General features: G+C 45.5%; 3 protein-coding genes and 1 non-coding gene across 7 annotated transcripts; 2 read left to right on the forward strand and 2 right to left on the reverse strand.

The window, feature by feature from the left end:
* Window positions 1-67: 67 nt before the first annotated feature.
* On the reverse strand, window positions 68-181 carry LOC146235059 (U5 spliceosomal RNA). The gene has a single exon (XR_014742136.1). It is a non-coding gene; the product is annotated as a U5 spliceosomal RNA (small nuclear RNA).
* gpr155a (G protein-coupled receptor 155a) lies at window positions 180-10,494 on the forward strand. 3 transcript variants are annotated; one of them, XM_084688313.1, is made up of 16 exons: window positions 180-893; window positions 2,382-2,903; window positions 3,483-3,882; window positions 4,474-4,642; window positions 4,745-4,900; window positions 5,453-5,536; window positions 5,655-5,775; window positions 5,896-5,980; window positions 6,143-6,233; window positions 6,858-7,059; window positions 7,209-7,298; window positions 7,730-7,860; window positions 8,260-8,355; window positions 8,453-8,517; window positions 8,610-8,747; window positions 9,470-10,494. In XM_084688313.1, the coding sequence occupies exons 2-16, from the start codon at window positions 2,459-2,461 to the stop codon at window positions 9,663-9,665; spliced, it is 2,469 nt and encodes an 822-aa protein (XP_084544439.1). In that variant the 5' UTR covers window positions 180-893; window positions 2,382-2,458; the 3' UTR covers window positions 9,666-10,494. The 3 variants fall into 3 exon arrangements, with proteins under 3 accessions (XP_084544439.1, XP_084544440.1, XP_084544438.1); XM_084688314.1 differs by having other exon boundaries at window positions 2,403-2,903; XM_084688312.1 differs by lacking the exon at window positions 180-893 and having other exon boundaries at window positions 976-2,903.
* Window positions 10,495-10,659: 165 nt separating this feature from the next.
* Window positions 10,660-13,356, reverse strand: scrn3 (secernin 3). 2 transcript variants are annotated; one of them, XM_084688316.1, is made up of 8 exons: window positions 13,111-13,356; window positions 12,781-12,937; window positions 12,397-12,578; window positions 11,938-12,137; window positions 11,627-11,839; window positions 11,348-11,510; window positions 11,057-11,237; window positions 10,660-10,912 (listed from the first exon to the last, which is right to left on the reverse strand). In XM_084688316.1, exons 2-8 carry the CDS (start codon window positions 12,934-12,936, stop codon window positions 10,751-10,753), a joined length of 1,257 nt encoding a protein of 418 aa, XP_084544442.1. In that variant the 5' UTR covers window position 12,937; window positions 13,111-13,356; the 3' UTR covers window positions 10,660-10,750. The 2 variants fall into 2 exon arrangements, with proteins under 2 accessions (XP_084544442.1, XP_084544443.1); XM_084688317.1 differs by having other exon boundaries at window positions 12,781-13,271.
* A 110-nt stretch (window positions 13,357-13,466) lies between these two features.
* cirsr (corepressor of RBPJ and splicing regulator) lies at window positions 13,467-18,005 on the forward strand. Its single transcript, XM_084688315.1, has 10 exons — window positions 13,467-13,732; window positions 14,039-14,133; window positions 14,216-14,289; window positions 14,429-14,442; window positions 14,641-14,693; window positions 14,783-14,831; window positions 14,990-15,110; window positions 15,832-15,938; window positions 16,312-16,397; window positions 16,601-18,005. Exons 1-10 carry the CDS (start codon window positions 13,661-13,663, stop codon window positions 17,439-17,441), a joined length of 1,512 nt encoding a protein of 503 aa, XP_084544441.1. The 5' UTR covers window positions 13,467-13,660; the 3' UTR covers window positions 17,442-18,005.
* The last annotated feature ends 444 nt before the right edge of the window (window positions 18,006-18,449 follow it).

Genomic DNA, 18,449 nt, shown 5'->3' on the forward strand with positions numbered 1-18,449 from the left:
GAGGTTATCACTCCCGATCATATTTACCCACTCCACCATGTCATTTCATGTCGTTTACAGTTGAGGAGGCCCCGCGGTAGCAGGGCGTCTAAAAATTGGTTGATACTCGTAATGTTCCTCTCCACGGAAGTCTTTAGTAAAAGGCGAAAGGCTTGTTCGTAATGAAGAGAAACCGGAGTGTGCTGCGGACTGAAGGAAAGCCGCTGGGGACCCATTCTCGGCCGTGACAGTTCAGTCCGTGACAGTCAGTCAATTACGTTGAGCAAAACGGAAAAAAATAAAAACACAATAAAAACACGGCTTTCAAGTTTGATCAATTTTGGTTTGGCGTAAAAAGATTCAGGGAAACGGGAACGTGGGGTGCTGTTTATGTTTCTGATGTTTCCTTGTAGGTGGCATGGCATTACTTTAAATGTAGACTCTTCCTCGAGACTTTTCTCTTCCCTGTCCATTAATTGTAAATCGCTGCGGGACAACTTATCCCTTCTCAGCGTGAGAAATACAAGGTCTTGCAAGAAATGGTCAATCATACGGTTTAAGTCTTACGGCGAATACGTGAGACTGGAGGGCACTATCTATTGCTTATTTAATGCAATGCAAACGATTTCTGTCGGTCGCTATTACGTTGTCACAGATACAAGAGCTGATGAAGAGCGCAGTGACCCATGCTCTCGTGACTATGTGACTTCATGTGCACTACGCAACGATGCGTCCTTGAATGCGCACCACAACACTGCGTATATCCATGAGAGTCCCTTGTGCACGTTGCGCAACTGTTCCCTCCCTCCCCCATGCTGCGGATTGGTTGAGTCCTTGCTGTCAATGCTTGAACAAAATTAACGATAACACACTGCACTGGGTAGCTAGGGCGCCCGACATGGACATAAGTTTTGGTAAGTCCTTGAACAGCCTCGTCTTACCATGTTTTCCTTTGCTTTGATAGGAAAGTATATTTTTCAAATCAAGACCTTGATAACATTGTCAAGCCAGAAGGCCATGTGCCTTTCTGATTGTTTGTTATAAATAGCCCCCGGCAGCTGGTAATGCTAAGCTTTACTAGCTCGCAAACATGGTTGGCTACTCTTTGTAAAATAACATATTGTTTTTTTTTACCTTGTCTAACCATCATTACAACTACATTACTACAAATACATTGTTAGCTAACTAGTAAGCCCAATGGGAAACCTTTAACGTTATCAGTAGCTTGGTGCTTGCGCTACCTGCACTTTCTCTCAGTCGCCTTGCTACATTTCTCAGATCACCTCCACATCATCTGGTTACTTGTGCACATCACAAAAGCAATCTCTCATTATTTTAATCCCTTGTGCTGCCTTCGGGTCATTGTGACCCACCGTCGTGTTGGGACTTTGCCTCATACAAAAATAAAGTGAACCATTTTCTTTTAACCGTAAGGCTGTCTCAGATCCCCCACAGCGCGAAGGTTAAAATAAAATTATATTAATTTGTTTTTGTATTGGGTAAAGTTGTCGCAACACAGCGATGGGTCGTTGTGAACCTTCGGATCATTGTGACCCGAAGGCAGCACAATGGTTAAATAAATAGACAATGCCTCGATGCATTCATGCAAGTTATGATGTCGTCTGCTCTTTCGTACGTTATAAATTGCTTAGGCCTTATCTCATGTTGATCAAAATGCATTAAACTGGTTCTCTGTTGAATAGTCTTACCCCTCAAAACATCTAGGCATTACCTAGTTAATTGCACGAATCATTACATGCAAATTGGTTGAACCGGTTGTCGTAATTGTAATTCCCCATGCACTCACTCTGTACAGAATTGCCCAAGGGGTATTTCCTGTTTACATTTATACAAAGTTTGCATTTTTGTCTCCTTCGTGCTATGCAGTGCTGTACAACAGTCATGCCTTTCAACAATTTACAGTACAAATGGTGAAAGGTGAATTGTGTCCAATCTCTTGCAATAGGTCTCCCACACAGCCTACACACTTAAGTAATGTGTTTGTTTGTTTAAATTGATACGCCATACAGAGAAAATGCAACCCTGGTCATTTTCAATCAGTGTAATCAAAACCATAGCCAAAGTGTATATCAGAAACTGCTTATGGAATACCCTGAACTTAGGACTTTGAGCAAGTCACTGTGCTTTGACTTTTGAGGACAGCCATCGCGTGTCGCAGTTTGTACAAATTGTTTTGAGAAATGTACGTCCTGTTATGCAAATGTTAAAGATGATTCAAGAAATATACCAAAGCGTCTGAGAACACACCGCGAGAACACGTCAAGTTTCTGTCTAGATAACAAACAACTGTCGTACGTGTTTCTCTTTTTGCGTCTTCAGACTGCATAGCCTGCGTTGACTCCACAAATGACAGAGTTGTAACTGTACTTCAATATTGACAGATCCCTGTTACATCCCTTCAGCTCCTGGATGTACCATCTGCAAACAGCCTTGACAGTGATGTGAGCAGCTTGTTTAGATGGCCACTATGGATTACCCCGACACCAGTCACCACGCAAACCAGTCCTTTGGGGGGGGGCCCAGCCCCCCTGCTCCAACACCTCCAACTTCGATGTCGATCGACAAACTTTTCCCAGCCCTCCTGGAGTGTTTTGGGATTATATTGTGTGGATACATTGCTGGAAGAACAAACATCATCACCTCCACCCAAGCCAAGGGATTAGGGAACTTTGTGTCCAAGTTTGCCTTACCAGCATTGCTGTTCAAGAACATGGTCCTGTTGGACTTTGGTAATGTGATCTGGCCCTTTCTGTGGAGCATCCTCATCGCCAAAGTGTCTGTGTTCTTCATTGTGTGTTTGCTCACCTTGCTAGTTGCCAGTCCTGACAGTCGTTTTAGCAAAGCGGGTCTCTTCTCCATATTTGCTACCCAAAGCAATGACTTTGCTTTGGGATACCCTATCGGTAAGTGTCATACTGTCTGTTTGGCAATGAAAGTGTATAGTTGTGTGTCTCCATCTTGAAGCATAAGTCACATGTTACCTGTCGAGTAGCTCGTTCAGAAACGCCAAAGGCATGTGAAGAGGCAGTTATTCTTCCTGAGAGATTCGAACAAGAACTAAGTGAAACGTATCAAAGCAAGTCAGATGGCTGAGTGGTTAGGGAATCGGGCTAGTAATCAAAAGGTTGCCAGTTTGATTTCCGGTCGTGCCATATGATGTTGTGTCCTTGGGCAATGCACTTCACCCTACTTCCCTCTTGGGGGAATGTCCCTGTACTTACTGTAAGTCTCTCTGGATAAGAGCGTCTGCTAAATGACTAAATGTAACTGACTTACATTTACTTTTAGTCATTTAGCAGACGCTCTTATCCAGAGAGACTTACAGTACACCTGTTAAACAGGTGTACTGTAAGTCTCTCTGGATAAGAGCGTCTGCTAAATGTAAATGTAAGTCAAACAGGTGTGTCCACAATGAACAACATGCTCTGGTTCTGTTAAAAAAAAAAACACAAAAAAAACCTACCCGTCTCCTCTTTCATCAGTGGAGGCACTGTACGGGAATACCTACCCAGAGTACCTCCAGTACATCTACCTGGTGGCGCCCGTGTCCCTCATGCTTCTGAACCCCGTTGGCTTTGCCTTCTGTGAGGTCCAGAAGTGGCGCGACCAGAGGGCCCAGCAGCAGACCAAGCTCCAGGTCGTAGGGGTGGTCCTCCTGCAGGTTCTGAAGAACCCCATCGTGTTCATGGTGGTCGTCGGCCTCGTGGCCCACTTTGCCCTGTGCCAGAGGATTCCTGCCTTCATGGAGGAGTTTGTGGACGGCCTGGCCAACTCTTTCGGGGGCGCTGCCCTCTTCTACCTGGGCCTCTCCATGGTGGGCCAGCTAGGGAAGATGACCCGGTCCACTGTTGTGGCTCTGATTCTGCTCATCACTGCAAAGCTGTGAGTCAATCTAGTTTACCATTTAGTATTGTTAAAAACACACCTTCCCTCACTCCAGAAGTTATTCATCTAGATTCCAGAACCATCCGCTCGTTCAATATTTAATATTGTGTGTGTAGTCTGTGTTGCTGTTGTATGTTAGTCTTCAGCCTATGCTGGGAAGCCTCACAGCTTGTGTTGTGAACATACAGTGATAACATGTTGTCTGTGTTACAAAGCTGCCGTTAATTGTAGGCTTTCGCAAGTTCCCACCAAAGGTATTACTATGCAGGTCTCAGCTTGAGGGAACATTGCCAACAGCATGTTTTTGTTCCCGCAGTGTGTGAAGGGTGACTCAATCCTGTTACAAAGACACCAAGGAGGTTATGGAAGAGTTAGTTCTGTACTGGAAATATTCCCAGGAATGCAGCAGTCTATATCCCCTTACAGCTTTTTCAAATAATTTTTAGACATTGATCTTTGTAAACGTGTCAATAAAAGTTGCGGTACATTTGTATTAGAGAGGTACTGTATCAATCGAAGGATAGCATTGTTTTGTCACGGTGGAACACGTCAATGCCCACTGAGGTAAAAGGCCCTTCTCTGCTGTAGGTTGCTGATGCCGTTGATCTGCAGGGAGCTGGTGGAGCTGTTGGATACAGGCCCCACCAGCTCCCTCAACCGCTCCAGCCTGTCGAACTACGCCTTCCTGTACGGGGTGTTCCCCACCGCCCCCAGTGTGGCCATCTACGCCGCTCACTACGGCATGGAGCTGGATGTGGTGAGGCGCCGGTCTCCTGGCAGGCCCACAGCATCAACACAGAGCCACCCGTGTCATCACATCAGCAACAACACCATCTTGTGTTGTTTCCCCACCCGGTAGGTTACCTCCGGGATGGTGCTAAGCACGTTCCTCTCGGCTCCTATCATGTACGTGTCAGCCTGGCTGCTGGCCATCCCCTCCATGGATCCCAAGCCTCTGATGGACTCGCTGCAGAGTGTCAGCTTCAACATCAGCATTGTCAGCTTAGTGGCCCTGGTGAGTGAATCCGAGCTTCTGTCATTAACTGTAATCTCTTTCAGAGCTGGGTTTATGCAGGATATCCTGTCTTTACAGAAATAGCCTTAAATCTTATTAAATTATAACCTGTAACTAAGGCACTAGTGGTTTCTTATTAGACTTTGTCTTGTGAAACGGTTCGGTGTTCATGTCTGGACAATTCTCAGTCAGTATTTGTCCCACCAAATCAACGAAAACTAAACAAAGGGAAGTTTAATATCAATAGATGTTTATGTCTTGGACACCCAAGACTCTGCCTCCTATGAAGCAGTCTCATTGACGGTTCCTTATCAGCACAACTATGAAATGTGAACGGTTTCAATTGCTTGAGTGGATAAGCTGTAGACATGACGACTCCTCAGAGAATGAGGAACCATTCTCAGTAAAAGAATGTACCAACTGTGTTTTTTCTCTAATTTCTGTTCCTGGTCTCAATGAGTTATTTTAGGCGGAGCATCTATTTCCTATAAGTCACATTTGGAGGAGACCTTACCACACATGTCAGGCTGGGTTTCTCTTCCCCTCTCTCAGGTTTGGACCATAGCTGTTATGGTATTGAGTAAGAAATTCAAGAGACTACCTCACATGTTTACAGTCAACCTTTTCCTCGCACAAGTAAGGTCTTATTGCACCCCAAACATTGATCAGTCATGACCGATGCCAAATACTGAGAAAGTCATGCAAGAGATCAAATTCAATTTTTTCAATGAACATTTTCCCTCCATTGACACAGCTTTTAGCTAGCATTGCTATGATCCTCTGGAATTTTGTGGTGAGGAAGGACAGCTTCTTTGGGCAGGTGTTGACATTCGTTCTTCTGTATGGGTCCCTGTACAGCACCTATGTATGGCCAGGTATGTCTTCAGGTACACTACTACTACAACACTTTAATGCTGTGTTTGTGTCTTCAACATCTGCATACTATAGATAGTATACATACTACATAGACTTGACGAGAATGCTCTGTGTTTTAGGGGTGATTGCACTTTCCCTCGTGCTCATGAAGAGAGGCAGGGATTTGAGAGTGAGACCAGGAGTCCTGCTTATCGCAGGCTGGGGGTGAGTCATTCGCTTTGAGTACGTATGAAAACGCTATGCAAACATTGTCCCCGTGACACGGCGGCCTCGGTTCTTCATCTGCGCTGTTTGTTTGTTGAAAGGACGCTAGGGGAGCCTGTTGTTGAATGTTTCCGCCATCCCCTCCTGTGTTGACCCTGACAGGGTGCCAGCTGGGGTGACCGCTGTGCTGCTCATGGCCGGGGAGAGGATGCCCGACACCATCGACTCAGCCTTCTTCTATGGCCGATCTCAGGTGAGGGGCCTCGGAGAGAGAGAGGGCCGAGAGAGGATAGATACGTGAGAGGCCTCGGAGAGAGAGAGGGCCGAGAGAGGATAGATACGTGAGAGGCCTCGGAGAGAGAGAGGGCCGAGAGAGGATAGATACGTGAGAGGCCTCGGTGAGAGAGGGGGCCGAGAGGATAGATACGTGAGAGGCCTCGGAGAGAGAGGGGGCCGAGAGAGGATAGATACTTTTGTTCAGCCTAAAGCTTGAAAATGTTCAACCGCTCAGCGTGCTTTGTATGGCTTGCATGCTATTATAGTTTGCACCTGCATCTCTCGTGTCAAGTTTGAAGTTTTACTGCCACTTTGCCACAGTTCCGGGTACATTGAACATGCGGACACCTAAACTGGCGTTCATATATATATTTAGTCATTTAGCAGACGCTCTTATCCAGAGCGACTTACAGCAAGTACAGGGACATTCTCCTGAGGCAAGTTGGGTGAAGTGCCTTGCCCAAGGACACAACGTCATTTGGCACGACCAGGAATCGAACCAACAACCTTCTGACTAATAGCCCGACTCCCTAAGCGCTCAGCCATCTGACCACCCAGACTGCACTGTCCCTCTGAGCCCCTGCTGTGGTTATGCTGTCAGATGATCTGCTCCACGGTGGTTCTGGTGTGCAGCATCGTGCTGGCTGGAGGCTCTCTGGTGGATTTGAGTCGGGGGAGCTGGGATGCAGAGTACCAGGTGCTGGACAGGGTACCTGAAGCCATCAACACCGGGGATCTGAACCCAGAGGACACCCCAGAGATTCTGTTTGAGCCAGAAGTTTTACAGAGATTCACCAACCCAGGTAGGTTTCAAATGTCAGACATGACTCTATGGGGTTCACAGTCCTATAATGAAATATTAGAGGAGTGATTTTCTATTCTGTTCATACCTTCCTGTTTTTTTTATTCCTTGTTATCATCCAGAAAACGGAACTGTTCTTTGTGTTGTCAGATTGCCACATGTGTGACTGTGTCTCACCCCAGCCCATGCCAGATATGATTATCAGCGCCACCGCGAATGACACAACCGTCACACTGACAGGTGCAGTAGTGTGGCGCAATGAAGACACTCCCCATCCTTTGTACTGAGAATTTTTCTTTGTTTTTTTTGGAGCTCATACCCGTTGAGCTGAGAAAAATATGTTTTGTACAATGTTAGAAATGTATTGATTTCATTTGACCCATGGGTAATCATGTCTACCATCTTGCAACACCCTCAATTACTCGGAACACGACATTCCATGGCATGAATCATTTACTCTGCCTCACCGCAAGTGTTCATGAAATCAATTTTTACAATTTCAGTTGAAATCTGATGGACTGAGATGACCCTAGTTACCTATGATTTTATATACCCATGACCGCTCTTTTATAGCTCAGAGGCACGTCTCTGATTTTGTAGGCCTGGACTCAAACGTCCAGATTCTCACTGAAAGTTTGGTGTCACTTCCTGTCCTTTGTCGCCCTCCGCAGGTCACTGTGAGAGTCGCTGTGAGTCTACAGACTGCCTTCTGGCCCAGGAGGAGCAGCTTAGACAGGTGGCAGATAAGCAGGTGGCCCGCCACGCCCTCCTGGTCCTGCTCCTCATGGTCTTCATGCTCGCTGTGAGTCCCCCCCGCCCCCCGTGAGCCCCCCCGCCCCCCCCCCCTGTGAGGGCCCCCCCCGTGTGAGGGCCTGCTCCATAAACGACACCAACAAACGCTGTGCCTCGTGAAATTAACGCTTAAGCTACCGTAGGTTTTAATCAGACAGAACTTCTGTTCTCCTCTCTCCTTCTCCTCTATCCTCTCTCCTTCTCTCTCCTTCTCCCCTCTCCTTCTCCTCTCTACTTCTCCTCTCTCCTCCCCTCTCCTTCTCCTTCTCCTTCTCCTTTCTACTTCTCTCCTCTCTCCTTCTCTTCTCCTCTCTCCTCCCCTCTCCTTCTAATCTCTCCTTCTCTTCTCCCCTCCTCTCTCCTTCTCTCCTCCCCTCTCTTTCTCCTCTTTCCTTCTCCTCGTCTCCAGAACCTCTCCAGCTGCCTGTGGTGGCTCTTCAACCGTGTTCCAGGAAGGCTCTATCTGGAGCTGCAGTTCTTCTGTGCCGTGGTCAACTATGGGCAGGTGCGTCTCCCACAATGCAACGGGGCGGGTGGAGAAGCTGCTGGATTTGGTTTTGCAGTGGAAGTTACACATGGCTTGTTGTGTTTTTTCCCTGTAGGGTTTTATTTCCTTTGGGATCTTTGGTCTCGACAAACATTTGATAATACTACCGTTTAAAAAGAGGTAAGAGACGCTGTTCGGAGAATCTGAGTCGCCGGCACATCTCTGCGTTACTGTGTCTCTGCAATGTGTGTGTGTGTGTGTGTGGTGCTCAGGATCTCCAGTCTGTGGCATCGGGGAGGACAGGAAGTGGCGACGCAGCCCAATGTGTCCGAGGACATCTCCATGACCTGCTCTCAGTTCACCAAGTACCACCAGAACCAGTGTGTCCAGGACATAGTCCAGAAGAAAAGGTGAGGGTTCAATCCACATCACCAGAACCTTCCATGATGCTCTCGTGTTTTACACGAGCATGCGCTGCTTTGGCTGGGCCATCTTATTGGTTGATCAAGGCTTTCAATGATGTGATTCCCATGTCTGACTGCTATACTCATACACTTCCGCCGGATACTGACATAGTCCAGCACAACTACGGGTATGTTAATACACATTTGGATATAATTGCTCCTTCCTACCCACAGATGTCGTCAAACAAACTTCATTCTTTAAAGTGCTTGACTGGTTGTTTCTTTGCCTCCCGCATTGTGCTCCTTTCTTCTTCATTGCTATCAAGTTCGCTTTCCATCTTTTCTTCTCTTTCCTGCTCCTTTGGTTCCCGTTAGCCTTGGCGGCTGTGGAGCCTTGTGCTACCTTCGGGTCATTGTGTGCTACCTTCGGGTCATTGTGTGCTACCTTCGGGTCATTGTGTGCTGCCTTCGGGTCATTGTGTGCTACCTTCGGGTCATTGTGTGCTACCTTCGGGTCATTGTGTGCTGCCTTCGGGTCATTGTGTGCTACCTTCGGGTCATTGTGTGCTGCCTTCGGGTCATTGTGACCCGTCGTGTTGAGACAACTTGTATTAGTTAAAGTTGCCGCGACAAGACGATGGTTCACAATAACCCGAAGGCAGCACAATGACCCGAAGGCAGCACGAGGGTTAACCGGCCCGCGGGGGATCCCTTCCTCTGACCCGTAGGTGTGGGGAGAGGACGGTGGCGGACACTTTCCTGGGCAGTGAGCTGGTGGAGTGGCTGCTGCAGGTGGGCTTGGTGGGTGACCGCCGGGAGGCAGTAGTGTACGGGGGACGGCTGCAGCAGGGTGACGTGCTCCAGCACATCACACAGGAGCACGACTTCCAGGACGACGGCCTGTATTACCGCTTCACGGCCTAGGGCGGGCCAATCGGGACCAGAGTGGGCGGGGCTCTGGATGATGAAGGGATCATCTGCCTACCTCGCGTTACTAACCTCCAGTATTGTGTGCCGTTGTAATATCTCAATATGCAGTCACTGAAATATGCACTCACAAAATGAATGCTGGCTAGTTATGTTGCTGTCTAATGCTTGAATTGTTTGTTTTTGTCATGATAAAGTTGTGAAATATGTATACTGGGGCCGTTGAATGTAATTTAGTATTGATACTAAATTTATCAATTGATACTAAAGCCACTGTTATTGAGTTATATCAAGTTCAGTGGAAACAGTAAGATCTCAGGAAATGCTTGGAGGGATACTGTTTTATTGTCATAACCAATATTATTGGCATGACTACAACATTTGTTATGACATCTAGATTAACATCTAGATCATGCATTTTAATATACATTATTATATAATTGTATAATATAGAATGGAGTTTATGGTCAGATTATTCTCACTAATTACAATGGATTTAATACAAAGTACTGCTGAAGTGAAACTTATTTGCAAGGAGATTGAAAACAAATGTGCCACTTTTTTGCGTAACCATAGGTTATTTGCTACATTGTACATGATGGGATGGACACTATGGAGACTGTGGATCTTAGACATGGCATGTCATTCTATAGAATATAATTCTAAGTCATTCTATTTTATGTCCACACCTGATTTGGCTTCATGGAAGCTTGCTTATTGGTTTGCCACATTTTTCATGTTCCTTGACTGAACCAGAATGTATGATTGACATTTAGAATGACATATTTCCATAATTCCCAACCTCTGATAAAAACAATCAAACAGATTGACTGGGACACTTTTTAATATTGTTTGCTTTTCTTGTTTTGTCTCTGAGTAAATAATATTATACACAATCATATATAAACATGGTAACAGCTGTCTGTTTTGGTTTCATTATTATTCAGAACATGATACATCCCTAACATGCTGTGATGAACTAATACTACACAAATTCTGAATGTTTTTTCAAATTTATTTTACTGTGTAATTCAAGGGGTTCTTCCAGTGAGAATCAGCTGTTGCAGACATGCAAACCGTGTTCAGTGTTTGCTGTATGCAATCATCTCTTCCTCAACAGAGCTTGAGAACAGATTCACCACCAGGGAAGAGTCTTCCACTCCACTTGACAGAAACGTTTCCATATCAGCCATCTTCTCCTTCTCTAGCTGTCTCATATTCTGCATGATCATCTTTCCTTTTTCCTAAAAAAGGAGGGAAAAAAACAGCCATAAATTACTAGGTACTTTGTGTGCGCAGGTAACTTATCTTTTGACATACACTATTATGAAGTATTGTATTTGTTTCCTTAAGAAGGGCACAAACTACGTCAGTTGAGGGTTCTGGACCTTGGTGGTTTCAATGATGGCTGTCACCACCTCGTGCTTGAGAAACAGAGGGTGTTTGCGATCTGGCTTGCTCTGGAAACGAGGTTTCTTCTTCGCAGGGTCGTCGGGCCCATAACAGGGAGAACATGTGTGCTTCAACTGTTTTATGTCGTTCACAAAGATGAACGGTTTGAAAACAGACCTGCAGCATGAGAAAAAAAAAAGACTTTACTCGACATGAAATGGTCCAAAGATATAATGATGACAAGGCAAAGCATAGCAATGGCAACAACTGTCCTCGGAACGTCCTACCGCTCAGGATCAGGGGTGCTGGTGAAGTAGTGCACCCCAGGCAGAGAAGAATCCCTGGGCACCACAGACACCATGCTTCCTGTGCTCATGTACATCCCCTCCATGTTAATGCCGCTGTCCTTATCCCTGAGGATGTCCATCATCGTCTTGGCAGTGATGTGACCTGCGGACCCACAACGCGAACGCCATTCAACGCCACCGCGGAATCTATTTGCAATGCGGGAAATAATTTGGGTCTTTGGGATACACATGTGAAAGAACCATGCATGCCGTAATGACCGTTGCTCTTTTCCATGAGGTTGCGTCCTTCACAGAACCGGCTCCCAGAAGCCTCTATTCTGGCTGTCGTCATGAAAGAATAGACCTCTGCGAAATTGAACTGAGCTTTCCCGTCCCACCAGCCTCGTCCCCTGGCGTACTCCCTCATCTCCGGGTGTTCCTTGTCTATCTTGGTGGTTATGGAGTACTGGTTGGAGATGTTACGATACCCCTCTAAAAAAGGAAACACAGGAGAGTCCGTCACCTCGCCACAACACACGACTCGGCACAAGAATCTCCGTTCTTATATATTAGTTCAAACATCTGATCACCTGCCACTCTCTCTGCCGCCCAGTACTTCCCAGAAGTCTCCAGAATCCAAGCCTCGGTCCTGTCAGAGATGAGGAAGCTGTTGTGGTAAGTGAAGCCGCACTCGTCCTCCATGCAGTTTCCTCCTTGTCCATATTTCTCCAGCAGTTCCGTGATAACATCCATGGCCTTCTCAGCAGAATCAGCTCTCTCCAGTCCAAGCCTGTGAAAAGAAATAACCGCCCGGCCTTTGAATCAATCAATGTATTATTTATAGAGCACTATTAAAAAGAACTACCGTTGGCCAATGTGCTGTACATTCAAACATGAATTGCCATCAAATTCAACCAGACGGGCACAAAGTCACACATAAAACAAAAACAGTTCTAGCATCGCATCACAAATGATCCTTATTTTCTGGCTTCCTCGTCAACATGAGCTGTGTTTTGAAGTAACAGACGAGAACCTGAGTTGCGACTCACCTTACCAGGTCCATGCCGAGCAGGGCCTCTTCATCAGCAGCATTGTCTCTGCCCCACACGGCCTCATTCCCAATACACACCTGATGCTCATTTGCCCCCATCTCAGCCCCCCACAGCCAGGCAGGCCTGCTCAACGCCACCGCATGGGTGTGGGAGGCCTGTTCAATCTCAATGTAGGTACACTAGGGTAGAAACGAGAGGAGAGAACGGTTCAACTGTCATATTTGTACTATCTTGTGACACAGACTCAGACACTCGTGCATATTTGCCGTCACATTTCTCCTCAGGCAAGACACATCATGATTCATGACTATAAAATAGTTGACACTAAAAGAGAACTGGAATATACACTTTTGAGATTGATGCTGCAAATCAGGGACTAACCTCAACTTTATCCTCTTCATTGAAATCTTTAGCAGGAAAGTATACCACCTCCTGGACTTCATCACAGGGTCTATCGGAGTTTTTCCCAAAGATGATTCGTTGCTTCTCGGTGGAAGGGGGCAGCGCCACAAAAGTGTCACAGGAGAATGGGTACATCCTGTGTAAACACGTAGTTAGCAGTGACTGGCCCAAAAAACTACCATGTCTAAATGAAAACTTTGATGGCCAGAACCGTCTTGCACTGTAGCAGCGAGTCAACCACTTAGCTTTGCATGGATCTCCTGAGAGCTAATAATAACTGGTGGCTTCGGATAAAAAGGGTCACGTTACCTGCTGCGATTGTGATCAGTTGTACTGGGACAGCTAAAACCTATCAGTGGATGGTTCTGAGGCGAGTCGTCTGTAACAGCCGCTTTAAACAACACAATTACAATATCACTTTCATTTCATGTTTCAAGACCAAGTTTTGATATGTGTTTTGTTATGAGTCCCGACGTCTCACTGAACGGGGCCAGGAAAGATCTCACAGTCCTCTAGATTGACAGAATTGTAATAACAACTTAGTTCCATCATCAATATTCGTTATGTTAGGTTTTGAAGTATGGGTTTGAGCGGTTCATTTTATGTTCTCTCCGGGAATGGAAATTCAGTACAAACTCCGCAGTTCCGATAAATAAACGTCTAACAGTGGGTAACAAAACGTGTGTACCCAATGTGACGAACGTGTCATTCGCTAAAGCGTAAACCGGAAGTATGCTTAGCTTGTAGCTCACGTTGTTTATGTTTATAAAGCTAGGTCTAGCTGTGTGCAGCATCATCTCAGAAGTTACAACATTCAACGAATTAGTTTGAGAATTGCGAATCCTGTAATCCGTCAACCATGGGGAAGTCATTTGCCAATTTTATGTGCAAGAAGGATTTCCATCCTGCATCAAAGTCAAATATAAAAAAAGTGAGTGTTTTGAGTTTTCCTCCTAGACAAGCTAAGCTAACGTTAGCAAACTAGACTAGCTAGCCTAGCATACTGTATGTCGATGTTGTCAGATTAACTGAATAGTCCGTTTGAAAATCGTTTTTCAAACATTCGTTCATACAGTATCTAACATTATGTATTCTATATGAATAACAGATATCGTTTCATACTTAAATGATGACGTTTAGGTACCGTTGCTACATTGTCTGGGTGACCATCTTCAGAGATATTACACTAGCTATATTTAATTTCGTGTATTTTGATCAAACCCCATGCATTTTCCAGGTATGGATAGCGGAACAAAAATTAACCTTCGACAAGAAAAAGCAGGAAGACCTCATGCAGGCCTACCTCAAGGAACAAGACACGTACAACAACAGGTACGATTCTGATCCCATCAAGTCACTGTTATCAAACTACCTCCAGTTGCTTGTGTGTATTTACACGTGATATGTTTCTTAGATTATTGATGGGTGACGACCGCGTGAAAAACGGTCTCAATTTCATGTACGAGGCCCCGCCAGGAGCGTCTAAAGGTAACTACGGTGATTTCTGCTGCTGCAGGGCCTCCTATCTGGAACTCCAGTTTAAACTACATGTTAGAGCGTCATGTACGACCGAGGCAAACCTGACCTTTCTTGTTTTTCCTCCCACATCAAATCATCTACTGAAAAGAGGAGACCAAGGAGGTACAGTACAAACATGATCATCTTTATACAAGAAATGGAACTGTATTTGAAAGGCAGTGCCCCTGCCAGCATGCAACATCAATTATCTTTAAATATTATATACTGACGTTATATGTTAAAAGGCTGCACTGACTCTTCTTCTCCTCCCAAAGCTTTGTTTAAGATCAGGTCTTTATTGTGTGTGTGTGTTTTTTTAAGGATGGGGAGTCTGAGTACAAGTTTGAGTGGCAGAAAGGGGCTCCTCGTGAAAAGTAAATTCATATTTTTTTCTGTATTTAACAGATTTCTACTTTAGCTGTGGCATTTGCTTTAATTCCTATATTTGTTTTCTCTCATTTAGGTATGCTAAAGATGACATGAACATCAGAGATCAGCCGTTTGGGATCCAGGTGAGTTCTCTTGACTTTTCTTTGTAAGACATTTAAACATGTAGATCAGATGTTTACCAAATACATTTGTCTTCAGTCAAATCTAAGTGGAGTCGCTGGCTCGTGTTGGCTTTGCTATACTGATGGCATCTGGTTCTTTAATTTGTTTTCATTTTCAGGTTCGCAATGTGAGGTGCATCAAGTGTCACAAGTGGGGCCATGTAAACACAGACAGAGAGTGCCCTCTCTTCGGCCTGTCGGGCATCAACGCTAGCTCAGTGGCCACAGAGGAAGCTGCAGGTATGTGATTACACAAATGTGTCTATAGTGGATCTCAAATGGGTTATGCTTACACATTACATGAATGCTGTACAGTAAACCACATACAGAGGTTTCGAAGTAGGCTTCAAGACACTTTGTCGCGTGATTGTTTTTATTTGGGGGTCCAAAAGGAGTGTGTTGACTGAATATTTTTTATTCAATACATTTTAACGGGCTAAAAAAATCATAATTACTAATCGTTTTAGAACATCCATTCAACTGAATGGAAGAAAGTCAGGCAATGTTCAACATCGCCGTTGGCCTTGTGGTATTTGTGGGGTGGTTGGATAGCCCTTGTGTTGCCGCGGCGACTGCTGCCCCCCCCCCCCCCCTCCTCTGGTGCTCTGTTGGGGCCCCCAAAACCTCAGCTGATTCCGACTCCGAGCAATCAGGAAGTTGAGTAGTAAAGTAATGTGTTTACTCTGGGTGAGTCCAGCGCATGGTGTTGATGGTGGAGGGCTGTAATGGTGCCCTTCCTGTGCCAGGAGAAAAATGCAATTATTGTGTATTCTGATCCCCCCCTTAACTGCTGCTTTGGGGGCGAATGGTATTGTATGATTTTCTCAGCCGGAACACGAGTAAGTTGATTTGGGGTCCCTTTTCTGTTAACAAAGCCGCCCCTGAAATCCCCACTGTGGAGGCAGTTGCGGGGTAGGAGCAGACATCAATGGGACTTTAAGGCTGTGATTTGTGCTAACAGGTCCGTCAATGCACCCCTCGGAGTTAATGGCGGAGATGCGAAACAGTGGGTTTGCCCTGAAAAAATGTGTCCTTGGGAGAAATTCTACTGTTTGTGATCCATCGCAGGTAATCGCATGCCACACTCCCCTTTTTTCTCTCACTCGCACACACGCGCGCACACACACACAAACATATTGCCCCAACCCCCCCCCCCCTCCTCCCAAAGAGCAACAATATCCATGGCAGATCCCTGGTCTAAATGTGATTGCTGAAAAGTGGCCAATTATCAGAGTAAACCACAGAACCATTCCAGTCTGAGCAAGTTTAGTCAAGTGGGAAGATTTGATGAAACGAGCATCGAAAAAATGATCACGATAGAAAGACCAGATGCAGTGTATAACGTTTACAATCCCCAGAGGAAGCATATCCCTCTTGTACTTGCTTCCCGTTCAGCCATCCAGGAGGTGTCTCATGGCAATGTGATGCATCTGTGTCTCAGGAGTATGTAGCCAGCGAGGAGGACGACGATCCTGAGGTGGAGTTCCTGAAGTCATTGACCACCAAGCAGAAACAAAAGCTTCTCAGGTAGGGATAAAGTATCATTGGCACAAGTCACATTTATCTGATGTGCTGATTTCCAGTTGATACCGCTGAGGACCGTGCAGTTCATTCAAGGATAATACATGAATAATAAATGTTCCTGCAGTGCTGCACAGTGTCTTGGGGTTGAGTTACACCATGATGCACAACCCCAGGCAGCAAGTCTAATTCTGTCTTTGTTGCTATAGGAAACTTGACCGTTTGGAGAAGAAGAAGAAGGAGAAAAAGAAGAGCAAGAAGCAGAAGAAGAAGAAAAGCAAAGGAAAGCACAAGAAGAGACAGGACAGCAGCGACTCATCCAACGACTCCTCCAGCGACTCCTCCGACAGCAGCGGCCATGACAACGCGTCTCCGAGCCGGAAGAGGAAGAGCGGGAGGAGGGACTCCAGTCAGACGCCCGTCCAGCTGAAGAGCCAGGCCAAGGGCTCAGCGCCCAGGAGCCCATCGCGGAGCCCTCAGCCCAGACAGAAGCTCGACGAGACGGCCGCGGCTCCCAGGGAGACCGCCCAGCCCAGCCCGGAGAGGAGGAGGGAGGACGGGGGTCAGGACAGACGCAGACAAGGCAGCAGGGAGCGGGAGAAGCAGCGGGAGCAGAGTAATGGGAGGGCGGAGAGAGGGAGAGGGGAGCGAGGCAGTTACCAGGACTCCAGCGAGGGCAGGGGAAGGGCCAGGAAGGAGTCGAGCAGAAGTGGGAGCAAAGATCGAGTCAAAGGCGGAACTGATGAGAACAGGAGAAGCAGGGAAAGAGGGAGTGGAACAGGAGGGAACAGGAGGAGCAGGAGCAGAGATGGAGTGAAGGACAGAGCAGTAAACGAGAGAAGAAGTAGAGAGAGGGGGAGGGAAAGGGGAGCAAATAGGAGTTTGAGCCGTAGCAGAGATGGAGGCCGGGAAACAGGCGGGAGGCGGAGAAGTAGGAGCAAAGACGGAGCAAAGGATCGAGGGAGAAACCAGAGGAGCAGAAGTAGAGAAAGAAGGAGAGAGCGACGATCAGGAAGTAGTAGCAGAGAAAGGTCAGAGAGAAAGAACTGAGTTTGTGTTTTTATTTTCCAGAAATAAATATTTGTATTTTGACTCAAACTGTGGCTGCTGTCTCAAGGTACAGCTAATTAGGTTAGGATTAGGATTGACTTCATTTATACAACCCATTGCCTAGTGGAGTCCAGATTTGGACAAATGTCATATTTTCTCCAACAGAGGGCAGCAATAGACCTGATAAAACTTCAATTAAATGTTTTCAGATTATTGTATGAAAGGCTCTGCTTATTAATTAAGTGCATCAGATAGACCTATTCCTTTCGAATCAAACTTGTTTGGGGAAAAATTGTACTGTATAATATTATACTTATATTACAACATTGTATTTCAATCAAATGTTTTGGGGTTGAATTGCCATGTTTCCACAATACTTGTGATAAACTGCTACCATTTAGTGGTACAGTTTATCAGGCTTCTAAAAAGTATGGCAACAAGTTGTGTCGCCTTGACAATAGACCATGGACCCTATAGCATGCTATACACACAATGTTTTTAAACATATTAAAGTCTTGGGTTCATGGCATTTAAAGATTGTTGAATAAAGACAATGTCGTTTGACTCCCTGTTGCGTTTATTTACCCTGGAAATATTTGTTATTATTAAGATTTAAAAAAAAAAATATTTAGCCTATATTTCCTTCGGAGGACAATGAAAGGAGCATTATTTCGGGAGGTATAATAACATACAGGTTTTCACTCTTAATTAAGTCATGTGGACCCTGATAAACTAGCGAGAAATTATCATTGTTTTATGAAATTTTATATTGCTTAATCACTATGTGCTATATTGTAGGGTCTAATAAATGTTTAGTTACATACACATTGTATATGGGCTATTTATAACAAATATTATTATTTGTATTGTTATTATTGTCTTATAAAAAATATTTAAGCGACCTGACTTCGTTAGGCTAAATGATGGACAATGCATGGCCCTTGGGATTATAAAAGACTGGCGGGCACGGAAATGTGTCCTTAGTCCCGTAAAGGCGTTCTGGTTTTC

This window comes from Hypomesus nipponensis, chromosome 23 (genome assembly GCF_054491055.1).
Source record: "Hypomesus nipponensis isolate SF chromosome 23, ASM5449105v1, whole genome shotgun sequence".
NCBI lineage: Eukaryota > Metazoa > Chordata > Actinopteri > Osmeriformes > Osmeridae > Hypomesus > Hypomesus nipponensis.